The sequence below is a fragment of the Erpetoichthys calabaricus genome, chromosome 10 (assembly GCF_900747795.2).
Source record: "Erpetoichthys calabaricus chromosome 10, fErpCal1.3, whole genome shotgun sequence".
Classification (NCBI taxonomy): domain Eukaryota; kingdom Metazoa; phylum Chordata; class Cladistia; order Polypteriformes; family Polypteridae; genus Erpetoichthys; species Erpetoichthys calabaricus.
In genome coordinates this window covers 8,623,394-8,638,035 of record NC_041403.2, presented here as the reverse complement: position 1 = coordinate 8,638,035, position 14,642 = coordinate 8,623,394, and the positions used below count along the sequence as shown (strand labels likewise).

At 40.4% G+C, this 14,642-nt stretch overlaps 1 protein-coding gene across 1 annotated transcript in view; it reads right to left on the bottom strand.

Moving 5' to 3' along the window:
- The window catches only part of cfap57 (cilia and flagella associated protein 57), a 114,405-nt gene that overhangs the window by 79,681 nt on the left and 20,082 nt on the right, over window positions 1-14,642 (bottom strand). The window contains exons 7-10 of the mRNA XM_028810850.2: window positions 12,296-12,435; window positions 2,185-2,350; window positions 1,271-1,384; window positions 955-1,167 (exon numbers count right to left, since the gene is read on the bottom strand). Coding sequence (XP_028666683.1) covers window positions 955-1,167; window positions 1,271-1,384; window positions 2,185-2,350; window positions 12,296-12,435 — 633 coding nt within the window. The remainder of the gene's footprint in view (window positions 1-954; window positions 1,168-1,270; window positions 1,385-2,184; window positions 2,351-12,295; window positions 12,436-14,642) is intronic.

Below are 14,642 nucleotides of genomic sequence, written 5' to 3'. Positions count from 1 at the left end.
GCTGATTTATCCATAATGAACACCTAAGTGGCTAAGATGTAGACTGCAAACCACAAGATGGCTGGCTTAATCCCCACTACTGATGTACAGTGAATGCAGTCACATAGTGGATAAATTAATAGACTGTAGTTACACCATTGTCAGTTCTGCCGCCACTGCCTGCCATAGCTCAAATTACAGAATTATGAGCAAAATATTGTTGTGCTCTTTTGAGATTAAGCCTCGGTTAAATAAAAACATTTAAAGCAAAAAATGCAAAGTGGATTTTGCATGGAGCAACAGCAATTGGTGAACTGCTGTGGATTCACACCACAGACCATCTCAGTTCAAAGGTTTGCACTGTGGTGAAAGTAGTGAGCTGCGAACCTGAGTCCTCTGACTCAGAGCCGAGTGCTTTACAGTGTGAGCTAAATGGAGAGTTCCATCCGTCAGCTGCCAGGAGACCATTGCTGACCACTGGGAGTGGTGCACTTCCCTGGTGACATCAGATGATCTCTTTCAGTGTCAGCCCCCACCTATCCACAGTGTAAATCTCAACTTTGCTGCCAACTGAATTGCTCACACCACGAAGCATCTCAATTCAAGGATTTGCTCTGTGGTAAACTGAAAGTTGTAAGCTGTGAACCTGCATTCTCAAATTCAGAGGAGAGCGCTTTGCAGCATGAGCTAAAATGAGTGTTCAATCCGTCAGCCACCAGGAGCCCATCTCTGACCACTGTGAGCAGTGCACTTCCCTGGTGATGTCAGCTGATCTATCTCTGTATCTGAACCACACCTTCTCTGCACATCACCACTACAACTGAAAAGGATGAAGGATGTGCAAGTATAAAGTGTTCTGGTCGCCACGGGTATCCACGGTATTTACACAAGCATTCTACACAATCTATCTTTCTGTTTCTTCCTAGCTCAAGTTGTAAATTGTCCCTTCTGCATATTCCAGCATCCCATCCGCACCTGAGAGTCTGCAATCTCCTTCAGCGTGAGATCAGAACCGACGGCGAAGATGGCTTTAGCGTCTGGAGACATGGTGATTCCAGTATAGCTGCATGATTTTAGGACACATTCAGATTCTCTCTTGCCAGTGAGGGTGTTCCACTCATAGACAGCTCCATCCATTCCACAGGACACCAGCCTGCTGTCATCAGGGCTCCAAACGACTGAACGAACCTGACAATGCAATAGGAAGAGACTGACACTGAGTCGGGGGCTTCTTTATTGGATCATTTTCAATTATAGTCAACCCTCCCACCTCACCCAGATTCCATGTTACCTTTCCATTGTGGCCTTTCAGATTTAGAATATTTTCAAATGTAGTGGTAGAGTAGATATGGATGACATTCCCATTAACCGCTGCAAAGAGGTGCCCACCGTGACTGAAAGAGCACTGGAAGACAAACAGAACTTTAAATAAGAGCTGCACTCATTCACATTCTAAACCAACCTCAGATCAGCACAGAGTTTTGTCATAAAACCTGAGCCCCAGACGGACTGATTTAATTTATATTTTTTTTACTCTGAAGATGATGCAGTGGTACGCCTTGCGGCCTCATGGATTCTCAGTTAAAGTCCTATGCTGCGTCACCATGTGTATGGAGTTTGCAACAACAACATTTATTTCTAGAGCATGTTTTCATGCAAATGATGTAGGTCAAAGTGCTTTACAAGATAAAAAATGAAACAAGAAGAATATAAAAAAAGATTAGGCAATACTAAGTAACAAAGAATAAAGTAAGATCTGATGGCCAAGGTGGACAGAAAAAAAAAAAAAAAAAAACTCCAGAGGCCTCGAGAAAAAAACAAAATCTGCAGGGGTTCCAAGGCCACGAGACCACCCAGCCCTCATTGCACATTCTGTCGTTGTCTCTGTGGGGTTTCTTCTCGCATTCCAAAGACAAAATAATTCTAAATTGGCCCTGTATGGTTGAGCATGTGTGTGAGTGGGTGCCCAGTCCATGAATGGTTCCTGCCTCGTGCCCAGTGCTGTTGGAATGGGCTTTACCAACCACCACCCCCATTGTCAGAGTCTGGGAATTCACAATGTGGGGTTGAGATCAAGCATGTCCCTCCAGTCGTGAACTAGAGATCTTCTGTTTATAAACACATTAGGTTGTCTCTTTCCCAGTTCTCTGCTACTCCTAGTGACCTAAAACTGGATAAAAATGATTTGAGAATATAAGTTCTCACCTCTCTACAACCTCGCACTGTAAATTCTTTAAATATCCTGATATCGTCAATCAGCAGGTTCATGAGGCGCAGTTTATCTAAAAATCCCACCAGAACATAAAGGCCAGATGGATGCAGAGCTACACTGTAAGCTTCTTCCTGGAATTCCTTATACAGTTCCAGAGACCTGAGAGAAAAAAGAAAGCACACTCATTAGCCATTCTTTTTAAGAGAGGGATGCAATCCAGACAAACGATAAGGATTTCTTTTTGGCTGTCACTACTGAAAAAATAGGAAAATGCAGATGAAACTGCCAGATATTGTGATTTTAAGTGGGTCGGCCCCTGGTCTTTGTTTTTTGATTTTGCCCTTGTCTTGTCTCTGGGTTCTGCGTTTCTTTTGTACTCTATTTTTTTAGATGAATTCACATATAATGCAAAAGGTACCTTCACTCATCATTACATTTGTGTTGTGAAATTTTCTGTTTTTTTCAAATTGCAAACTATTAACAAATGTCAAAATGGAACAAAACGAGGTCTCGTGATGGAGCCTCTGGCTCTCTTTTGACTGCGGGCCCCCATAACTAGCAAAATGAGGTCTTGCCTCCCTAATTTAGGTCTTAGTATAGAACCGAGTTTGAGTACCAAAATGGGCTTTCCTCCAAACAAAAAAATACAAAAGGAGAAAGCACACATCAAAAAGGAACAATTAGATATGTTCAAGAAATAAATAGAAAGAAGGACAGGAAACTGTTAAACACTTCTGGTTAGAAAATAATCAAACAGCAGTTTCTTAAAAATGAGGAAGATGTATTAGCAAAAAAGTAAAAAATTCATCAAAATTAAAAAAAAAAAAAAAAAAAAAAGGAGCGAGAGTGTAAGAGCCAATCTTAGAAAGTTAAAGTTTTGAGTTAAACTCATATTAATGTTTGTTTTATTTGAATAGAATATAATTTCTTCCATAGTCATAGACAATGGTATAGTCTTTCCCCCCTATAAGTTAGTAAGAATCTTCTTGCTATAACTGAGAAACAGTGTGATAATAGATTCACTAGTGTTTAGAACAGGTCCCAGTAAACAGGGACTTGAAAGACCCATTTTCAACTTAGAAATGGGGTAAGCATACAGTTTTCTGACCGCTTTGAAATGGTTCACAAATAATAAGTGATTAGTAACGATTTAAGACGTAACAAGATTAAGCTTAGAAATGAATTTTTCTTATTATAAATTTTTCCTTTTTTTGCTATTTTAATTTTCTTTTTTGTGTGAACTGTTTTACTTTGAAACTTAACTAAACACTTAAAAAACGAAGATATTTTGTCTGTGGAATCATTTCTGTGTGTCAGGCCTTTGTTGAATCCCATTTTTGTGTTGGAGCTGCTGAATTTTGGAAACTCTGGGAAAACGCAGTTACAGAGAAGATGTGACATAAGTCAACCCAGGTAAAATTATGCCAGTCCAAAATCCAATTCCTAGTCACAATACAAAAAAACAGAAAATTCAATTCTGACAGCAGTACTTATCATTCAACTTAAAACAAAGCAGAGAATATTTAATGAGACTGATCAGGTAATAAGAAATGAATAGAACTGAGCAAGAGGTCAGATACTGGAAGACAGACAGCACAGGCGACTAAATCAAGACGTTCAGCAAAAATCAAAGTCAAAAAAATCTTCATATCATATTTTTCTAATCTAAAGAGAACATGCCAGAGAGCTGAGCGTAAATGGAGGAAAACTAAACTGATTATCCACTATGAGATATTGAAGGTTAAAATAACAGAATACAAAAACATTGTCCATCTTGAGAGGCGCTGCTATTTCTCTAAAATTATAAATAACAACGCTAGTAATCCCAGAGTCTTATTCTATACAATTGATTGTCTGCTAAACCCAGGTCACTCAATGGAATGCCTCCAAAATACTTCCAGTGAAACTTGTGAGGCTTTTGCTGTATTTTTTAATCAAAAAATTAATGATATTAGAAATAATATAGTACATCTCCCCAACACTGATCCTCTTAAATCCCAGTACTCCATTATAAACAAATTAAATTCTTTCACCAGGATAGATTTACTTGATTTATATAAAATAATTTCGCAACTGGGGCGGCACGGTGGCGCAGTGGGTAGTGCTGCTGCCTCGCAGTTGAGAGACCTGGGGACCCGGGTTCGCTTCCCGGGTCCTCCCTGCGTGGAGTTTGCATGTTCTCCCCGTGTCTGCGTGGGTTTCCTCCGGGCGCTCCGGTTTCCTCCCACAGTCCAAAGACATGCAGGTTAGGTGGATTGGCGATTCTAAATTGGCCCTAGTGTGTGCTTGGTGTGTGGGTGTGTTTGTGTGTGTCCTGCGGTGGGTTGGCACCCTGCCCAGGATTGGTTCCTGCCTTGTGCCCTGTGTTGGCTGGGATTGGCTCCAGCAGACCCCCGTGACCCTGTGTTCGGATTCCACGGGTTGGAAAATGGATGGATGGATGAATTTCGCAACTGAGACCCTCCACCTGTGTCCATGACCCAATACCAACAAGTTTTTGCAAAGAAGTATTGCACGTGCTAATTGATAGTATTCTTGACATAGTAAACTCATCATTAGATATGAGGAGCTTCCTGACTGTATTAAGACTGCTGTAGTTAAACCCCTGCTCAAGAAAAATAAACCTTGACTCCTTTGCTTTTGAAAATTTTAGACCTATTTCTAACCTGCTTTTCTTAAGTAAAAGTCTAGAGAAGGCAGTCTTTATGCAGCTTAATGATCACCTCAATAAACCTGCCATTCCTGAAAAGTTTCAGTCGGGTTTCAGAACTAATCACAGCACAGAAACTGCACTTGTTAAAGTAGTCAATGACTTGCAGGTAAATGCAGACAGAGGTCGTTTATCTGATCTCATCCTCTGAGATCCGAGTGCCGCATTTGATACCACTAATCATGATATTCTTAGAAATTGCCTTAGTCAATGGGTGGGACTCTCTGGCAGTGTCTTAAATTGGTTTGAATCCTACCTGGCAGGTAGAAAATTCTTTGTTAGTTGTGGTAATTATACTTCACAGACACTGCTTCAAAGACACTTCAAAGACATAGAATATCAGATATTCTATAATATGGTGTTCCACAAGACTCTATCCTGGGTCCGCTGCTCTTTTCGATTTACATGTTTCTGTTAGGTCAGATTATCTCAGGGCATAACGTGAGCTACCACAGCTATGCTGATGACATGCAGCTGTATTTATTAATAGCGCCTGATGACCTTGACTCTCTAGATTCACTGATACAATGTCTTACTTGTGTTTTTGAATGGATGAGTAGTAATTTTCTCAAACTAAATAAGGAGAAATTGGCAAAAATGGGTATAATGAGGGGTAATTATTGACTCTGACCTGAATTTTAACTCACATATTAATCAGCTTACTAGGACAGCATTTTTTCACTTAAGAAATATAGCAAAAGTTAGACCTCTTATAACACTGCAAGATGCTGAGAAATTAGTTCACACTTTTGTTTTCAGTCGACTAGATTACTGTAACGCACTCCTCTCAGGACTACCCAAAAAAGACAATCTGAGCACATTTCTCCGGTTTTGATGTTACTACATTGGTTACCTGTGTCATTTAGAATTGACTTTAAATTACTGCTTATGGTTTACAAAGCCTTAAATTATCTCGATCCATCTTATATTTCGGAATGTCTTACACGTTACACTCCAAATTGTAACCTTAGATATTCAAATGAGTGTCAACTTAGAATTCCAAGAGCAAAACTTAAAAGAAGTGGTGAGGCGGCCTTCTGCTGTTATGCACCTAAAATCTGGAATAGGTGACCGGTAGAAATTCGCCAGGCTAATACAGTGGAGCACTTTAAAACACTGCTGAAAACACATTACTTTAACATAGCTTTCTCATAGATTCATTTTAGTTAAATCGTGATGCTCTGTATATTCAATTAATTATAATTATTATTCACTGTCGCTCTAAAATCCGTACTAACCCCTACTTTCTCTTCTGTTCTTTTTCCAGTTTTCTGTGGTGGCAATCTGTGCCACCACCACCTGATCAAAGCACTGTGATGTCCCTCCATTGATGGATTAAAGGCCAGAAGTCCACACGGCCGTCATCATCAAATTCTTCTATGAGAACCCTGAATACAATGAGGACTGATTGAGGTCATTGATGTTAGGTAGAGTGCCTAGATGGGGCTGGGTGGTCTCGTGGCCTCTGAACCCCTGCAGATTTTATTTTTTTCTCCAGCAGTCTGGAGTTATTTTTGTTTTTCTCTGTCCTTTCTGGCCATCAGACCTTACTTTTATTCTATGTTAATTAATGTTCCTTAATTATAATTCTTATTTATTTTGTCTTTTTTCTCTTTCTTCATCATGTAAAGTACTTTGAGCGACATTATTTGTATGGAAATATGCTATATAAATAAATGTTTTTGTTGTTGATATGATGCTTCTAATTATGGCTTAACTGCAGCTCTGTATCCTACAGTTCCACCCACAAGACACAGGGTAGGTAGTCAAATATATTAATACAAATATAATAAATTATAGAACACAACAATAATCAAAACATTAAATATAAACAGATCAAAAACATTATCTATAACATAACATCCAAAATAATAATTCAAAAACAAGAAAGATGTCCAAACAAAAAGAAACTACACTTAAGCCAGGAATAACTGTCTATCCGTCTGCAAATAACAATGTGGCTCCCAGTGGACTGATTTTTTTAAATTGTACGCTTATTCCTCCAGGAAATATGTCAATAAAGTTTAATTTTTGTTGAGACATTTGAAATAGAACACACTGTACAAATGTTTGAAATTTCCAAAACTCACGATTAGAAGCATTGGCAAATTTACAAATTTACCTGCCTTAGAACACAGAAATGTTTGATGCAAATTCAATTATGAATTAGTTAAATGTTTCTAATTCACCCTGAAACAGGCTATTCCAACTTGAATATTTAATACAGTAATCCCTCCTCTATTGTGAAAATCCGCGAAGTAGAAACCATATGTTTATATGGTTATTTTTATATTGTCATGCTTGGGTCACAGATTTGCACAGAAACACAGGAGGTTGTAGAGAGGCAGGAGCTTTATTCAAACACTGCAAACAAACATTTGTCTCTTTTCAAAAGTTTAAACTGTGCTCCATGACAAGACAGGGATGACAGTTCTGTCTCACAATTAAAAGAATGCAAACATATCTTCTTCTTCAAAGGAGTGCGCATCAGGAGCACAGAATGTCAGAGAGAGAGAGAAAAAAGCAAACAATCAAAAATCAATAGGGCTGTTTGGCTTTTAAGTATGCGAAGCACCGCCGGACAAAGCAGCTGCAAGGATGTACAATATAAAGGTAGTCTTTCAGCATTTTTTAGAGGAGCGTCCGTATCCTCTAGGCCAGTGTGCGAACAGCCCCTCTGCTCACACCCCCTCCGTCAGGAGCAGAGAATGTCAGAGCGAGAGAGAAAGAGAGAGAGAAAAACAAACAATCAAAAATCAATACGTGCCCTTCAAGCTTTTAAGTATGCGAAGCACCGTGCAGGAAGCATGTCGCTTGACAAAGCAGCTGCACAGAAGGGAGCAACGTGAAGGTAATCTTTCAGCATTTTAAGACGAGCGTCCATATCGTTTAGGGGTGCGAACAGCCCCCCTGCTCACACCCCCTCCATCAGGAGCAGAGAATGTCAGAGCAAGAGAGAGAGAGAGAGAGAGAAAAGCAAACAATCAAAAATCAATACGTGCTGTTTGCTCTCTTAAGTATGCGAAGCACAGTGCGGGAAGCATATCGCTTGACAAATCAGCCATATGTAAGCCCAGCAAGGAAGAGAGCAATGTGAAGGTAATCTTTCAGCGTTTTTTGAGGAGCGGCCATATCCTCTAGGGGTGCAAACAGCCCCCGTGCTCACAATATATTTGAGGAGTTTTATTTAATACGTAATACGCGCTCTGGTTGGGTAGCTTCTCAGCCATCTGCCAATAGCGTCCCTTGTATGAAATCAACTGGGCAAACCAACTGAGGGAGCATGTACCAGAAATTAAAAGACCCATTGTCCACAGAAATCCGCGAACCAGCAAAAAATCTGCGATATATATTTAAATATGCTTACATATAAAATCCGCAATAGAGTGAAGCCGCGAAAGTCGAAGCGCGATGTAGCAAGGGATTACTGTATATTTTTCTGTTTTACTCATGTGATAGCCACTTCTGTTGGTAAAATAGATCTGTAACACAAGTTAGTAAAACAGGACCTGATGCTACCTGTAAAAAGCTTGAAGAGTTTTTACACATAAGATTTTTCTTAATTTGTGAATTTTACAAGTAGAGACTTGCTTTCTGAATTCATAAAACTGATTTTGACTACATTTGTATGTTTCTTTATTTACAAGATTCTTTTAAATTAGTCACGTGACCTTGAGCATTGCACCAATGATGTCACAGTAAGTAACAGTATAAATATGACTCTGATTGTGCACTGTCTTATCCCTCTGTGAATACAAAAACTTTTGAACGTCTTAGCGGTAGTCACAGCAGTTGTATTCCAAGTGGATCCTAGTGTTAGGATTGTGTATCTTTGGTTTCACCTTTGTTTCTGACGTTGACTTTGCCCTTGTCTTGTCTCTGGGCTCTGGTCATTTGATTCTGGTTGCTCTCCTGATTTTACCCTTTTGCTACTACTTTTGACTACACCCTTTTCAGAGGAGACTGAGTGGGGACCTAATCCAGGTCTTCAAAAACCTCTAAAGCATTGATAAATTAGATCCAGCAGAATTTATTCAGCTTAAGGATGAATCACATACCCAAGAACATGAGAGGAAATTAAGGGGAAGTCCATGTAGGATTGAAGCCAAGAAGTGCTTCTTTATACAAAGAGATGTGGGAATCTGGAACAAACTATCGAAGGAGAAGCCTTGACAACCTTTAAAAAGTATCTGGCTGAGATATTGGGACAGCTGAGCCGTTAGCTAAACAAAGTAGCTTCATGGACTGAATGACCTCCACTCATCTGTCAAATTTCTTAAGTTCTTTTTATCTCCTGGTTGCCTTGTTCACAATAACCCTCAGGCACAGTATGGGTCCTATTACAGTACAAACCTCTTCACACCCTTTTACCTCTTTGACTGCATGAAGTCGTACCAGGTAAGTTACATCCTCTTACCATAAAAGTGAAAAATGTAAGAAATTTAACTTATCTAGAAATATATGGAAGAAGAAACAAGCTTCATAAGTATGGCTTTGTAACTCATTGTAGGCAGCCATGAAATTCAATTAAAATTTAATGTGTCACTATGATCTGTGCATTCCATAAGCTATGCACTCATATTGCCTGCTTATAAAATACTAGCTGAAGTACCTGGGATTGGAGAGGTGTATTTTATAATGGGTTAAGATAAGCAAATATTTGTGTTTTTTAAATATTGTCCCTATTCTCATTACTGACTGTCTCATCCATCATCTTGACTACCTCTCTATCAATGTCTCTACTCTGCTAAGCTGAGAATTAGTTCTTGTTATGTATGATTGGATTCCATAATTGCAGAAACTCCTTGCTGGGCTGGAACTATGAATGATACTTCTTTGTATTTCCGGGTTTACTGTGGTTTCACAGACAGATGTTTAATCCCATATTAATAAACTGGACGGCTGGTTGAATAATTGAATTATTTATAGAGGATGTAACCTAGGCGGCACGGTGGCACAGTGGGTAGCGCTGCTGCCTCGCAGTTGGGAGATCTGGGTACCTGGGTTCGATTCCCGGGTCCTCCCTGCGTGGAGTTTGCATGTTCTCCCCGTGTCTGCGTGGGTTTCCTCCGGGCGTTCCGGTTTCCTCCCACAGTCCAAAGACATGCAGGTTAGGTGGATTGGCGATTCTAAATTGGCCCTAGTGTATGCTTGGTGTGTGGGTGTGTTTGTGTGTGTCCTGTGGTGGGTTGGCACCCTGCCCAGGATTGTTTCCTGCCTTGTGCCCTGTGTTGGCTGGGATTGGCTCCAGCAGACCCCTGTGACCCTGTGTTCGGATTCAGCGGGTTGGAAAATGGATGGATGGATGGATGGATGTAACCTAGGCAGAACTCCTGTTTCTGTGTTGTTCCCAGTATTGAACCCCTATACATGATGGAACCTTTAAAACATTATGAACACAATATGTTAATTTTGTTACTGTAATATAAATGCAAAATTTCATGAACATTCACCTAGCTGTCTTGGACTAATGTGTGGTTTTTTGCGATGTTAGCCCTCCTATTACGACTTGTCAATAAAATTCTTGAAACTTCTTGATGAAGTTTTTGAAATGCCATGTAGCCTGGATTTTAAGTTGGCTTAGCTTTGTTATATATGCGAAATGTTATTATGATCCACTCAGCAGGTTCAGAATAAGGCTGAGATATTGTGTTACCTACCTTTACAACTATCCTCCCCTATTAGATTTTTGAAACACCATATAGCCAATATTTTAACTTGGATCAATAGTAACCTAAAATATTTTGTGATATCTTTTGGAGCATAAACCAACAAACAATCAAACAGACACAATGCAATCTGAGGGATGAAATGAGGTCTCTAGTGTACAAAATGGATAAATAACATCAAATGAAGCCAAATTACAATCTTACTTATATAGATTATTCTTGTATGCACCACTTCTGCTTATTCTCTTCTGTACAATTCAAATGCTCATTTGCATCCGAGCACACTCCATTTTTGTTCAGGTCAGGTCAGGTTGGGGAGCATTTACTAGTACAGCGCACTGCCACTCCCACCACACGATGAAAAAGCTTGACAACCCCCAAGACAGACACGCAGCCCAGTCCCACCCTCCAGAAATTACCCTCTATCTGCCACAGCCAGGTATTATGTGGGTGTCCCCTTGGCCTGATTCAGTTATTCGGGTCCTCAACAATGAGGATCCTGCGAGCTGGATAACCCTCGGAAAATTATGCCACATGGCCATAGTGCCATAACTGACGGTCCTTCACAATGCAGGTAATGTGCCTCATTCAGGACTCCATGAGCAACACAAAGTCAAACCAGCAGTACCCAAGGATTCTCTGAAGAGACATAGTACCAAAGGAGTCCTGTCTTCATCTCAGGTCAGTGGATAGTGTCCATATCTCGCAACCATATAGCAAGACAGGAAGCACCAGGACTCTAAAGACTTGAACCAGAGATATCGGGAGTGCCACACACCCCTTTCCAGCGACCTCATGACCCCCCATGCTCTCCCAATCCATCTACTGACTTCATAGGAAGAGTCACCAGAGACATGAATGTCACTGCCGAGGTAAGTAAACCTCTCGACGAGTTCAACACTCTGTCCACAAACAGACACACTGCTGATGGCTGTGCCCAAGAGGTCATTCTTGGTTTTAATCAGGACACTGGGAAGCCCAGACACTCAGAATCCTCACTCAGTCTCTTGAGAGCCCTGAGCAGAGCCTCCATTGATTCCGCAAAGATCACAGAATCGTCAGCAAAGTCAAAATCAGTGAATCTTTCTTCGCCAACAGCTGCTGGACCCCATGACCCTGCCCAACACTCAGTCAATGCAAGCATTGAACAGAGTAGGAGCAGAACACACCCCTGACGAACCCCAGAATCAACTGGGAAAAACACAGAGGTTCTGCTTCCACTCACAGAACCAGTGTACAGGCCGGCCATGATATCCAGAAACTTGGGAGGGGATCCCGTGAAGTCTCAGGATGACATCATTTTCATTCACAGAAGCAATTTCTGGAAGTGGCTTATTTCCATTCTCCATGAAGAAAATTAGATAAAACTTTTTTACCAGCTATCACTACAAACTACTTGTGGGAAGTAACATATAAAACATTTGGGTGAGGTACTTCTTTAAGTCCTTAAAATTTTTGCACCACACATACATTTTTTAACTTGTTCTAAATCGCTTTCCTTTTATTGTTTCATTATTAATTGTTGTATTATCCTCTTGCCGTTCATGAGACTTGACTGACCATTAAACTGTTAGGATACAGTAAGTGACAGAGTTTAGGAAGAGGAGAGGCCTCCTAATGATCCCTTCTATAACCCTTGATGTGCATGGTGAGATGGTAACACCTTTTTGCCTTAGTTAGGGGTCCCACAGAGTATCCCTAAGATCTTGATTTACAGGAGCCTACCTGGTCTCGAAGTTCCAGATGCGTACAGAGCGATCCAGCGAGCAAGTAGCAATCAGAGGCTTGCGAATGCATCCGTCGAGTCCTGTGATAACGCCTGAATGGAAGCAATAAGACAGGAACTCAAACTGTGCCTGCTCCCCCTAAAGAAGATGAAAGGTGAAGACAGGTTACTGACAAGGATAACTGCATCTCTACAACAAGAAAGTACAGTTCAGCTTGTGCTTGGGAAGCACGTCTAGAATCTGGGGGAAATAATTAGATGGAGAAGCACACACTGTTAACCCTCTTACTATCAATAAGCAATACCTTGTGGTTTTTTAAGTAGGGGAAGCATGGTGGTATAGTGGGTACCACTGCAAACTCTTATATCTATTTCCCTGGTTTCCGATACTGCAGTTGATCACCTACAGTATGCGAGGTTCGCATGATTTCTATATGTCTATCTGAGTTTTAAATGCACATTTCCAAAGATGTATTGGTTTGGTTAATGTGGTGACTCTAAACTGGTCCCATTAGGATTGTATAAGCAGATCCAGCAGCTGACTGGACACCTCATCAAGGATTGGTTCTTACCTTACACCTGATGCTGCTGACCTATGCTCTGCCCAAACCCTGAATTAGATTCGATTTCAGAATGTTAAGTTTTAAGAAAAAATCCTTGCTCTGAAATTTGCTATATAAAAGAAATATGTACTGACAGTTTTATAAATTAACATAATGTTTCTAAACTGAGACTATGCCAACAACCTTGGGTATCAGTCCTGGACAAGATGTCAATGCATTACATGGCCTGTTCATGCAAATGGGGATCATTTGGAATTGCCAATTAATCTAACAAATAAAACTTTTGGAATAAGGGAGTAACCTTCATGTGCCCAGAGAAAACATGTAAATCACAAAGAGACAGTGTCTGGATTGGAAATTGAACCCAGGATGTTGGATCCATGAGGCAGCAGCACTAACAACTGCTTTACTATCCCACTGCATTACCCTACTTGGACAAAAATGAAGAATTGATTATCCAGTGATATCTCACTTATGATATAAAATTGATAATTTCCCAATACCAGGCTTAGTAGAAAAAGAGCTTCTGTAAATAGAGAACAAAACTGATGGATGGATTGCTTTGTTACACATTTTTATTGGTACTTACTGAGAAAAGTTGCTATTTAAAATAAAGGGTGCTTTACTTAACTAGTGACTTATTTTATATTGATTCACCTTTAAACAAGCTTAACCAGTGAAGGGTAACAGGGAGCTGGTGAACACTTGGAAGTGTTTGGTGCAAAGCAGGGGCCAGTCATCAACAGGATGCCACTCCATCATGGGACGCAGTCACGATTTAATATTGGCTATTAGTTTAAAAACACGTCTTTGGAATACATCAGGAAAATCCCAGAACCCAGAGAAACACCATAAAAGACAGTGACCAGGGATCTCATTTATAAAACTTTGTGTGAAATTCAGGGAGAAAATATATGTACCCCTAATATCACCTTGGAAATATGCTTATATGAACCCCAACTGGTTGCCACCCTGAAACAATTTGAGGAGTCCCATGGTTCGCTCTATAGGGCACTGAACCAAAGGGTTGGAGAATGGGAAAGACACTATATAAATAAAATGTATTGTTATTGTTATTATTATTGTTAATAATAATAATAATAATGTTAGCAGTATTATTAAATGCATAAGGAGACAGTATCTAAGTGGGTAACGACTATTACCTGGAACAAGTAATGACATGACTGCTGTTACAATTAATAGTAATGAATAAATAGTCAGTCAGTCATTTTCCATCCCGCTGTATCCTAACACAGGGTCACGGGGTCTGCTGGAGCCTATCCCAGCCAACACGGGGCACAAGGCAGGAACAAATCCCGAGCAGGGCGCCAGCCCACCACAGGACACACATTCACCCACACCAAGCACACACTAGGGACAATTTAGGATCGCCAATGCACCAAACTTACATGTCTTTGGACTGTGGGAGGAAACCTACGTAGACACGGGGAGAACATGCAAACTCCAAGCAGGGAGGACCCGGGAAGCGAACCCAGGTCTCCTTACTGTGAGGCAGCAGCACTACCACTGCGGCACCGTGTCGCCAATGAATAAATAACAACTAATAATATGATAAGCTGAGGGTTCAGCCAGTTACATTTCCAACAAGCCAGCAATCACATACAACACCATGAGCAAGTCACCTGCTGGCACTAATTTATCTCAAAATAAATTAATCATGGGCTGACCCAGATCACTGAGCCACTACTTTTGTCACATCTTGGAATTGCAAATGATTTGTGTTTTAATGGAATGTCACAGCTCACTATTAACAAAAGCAGTT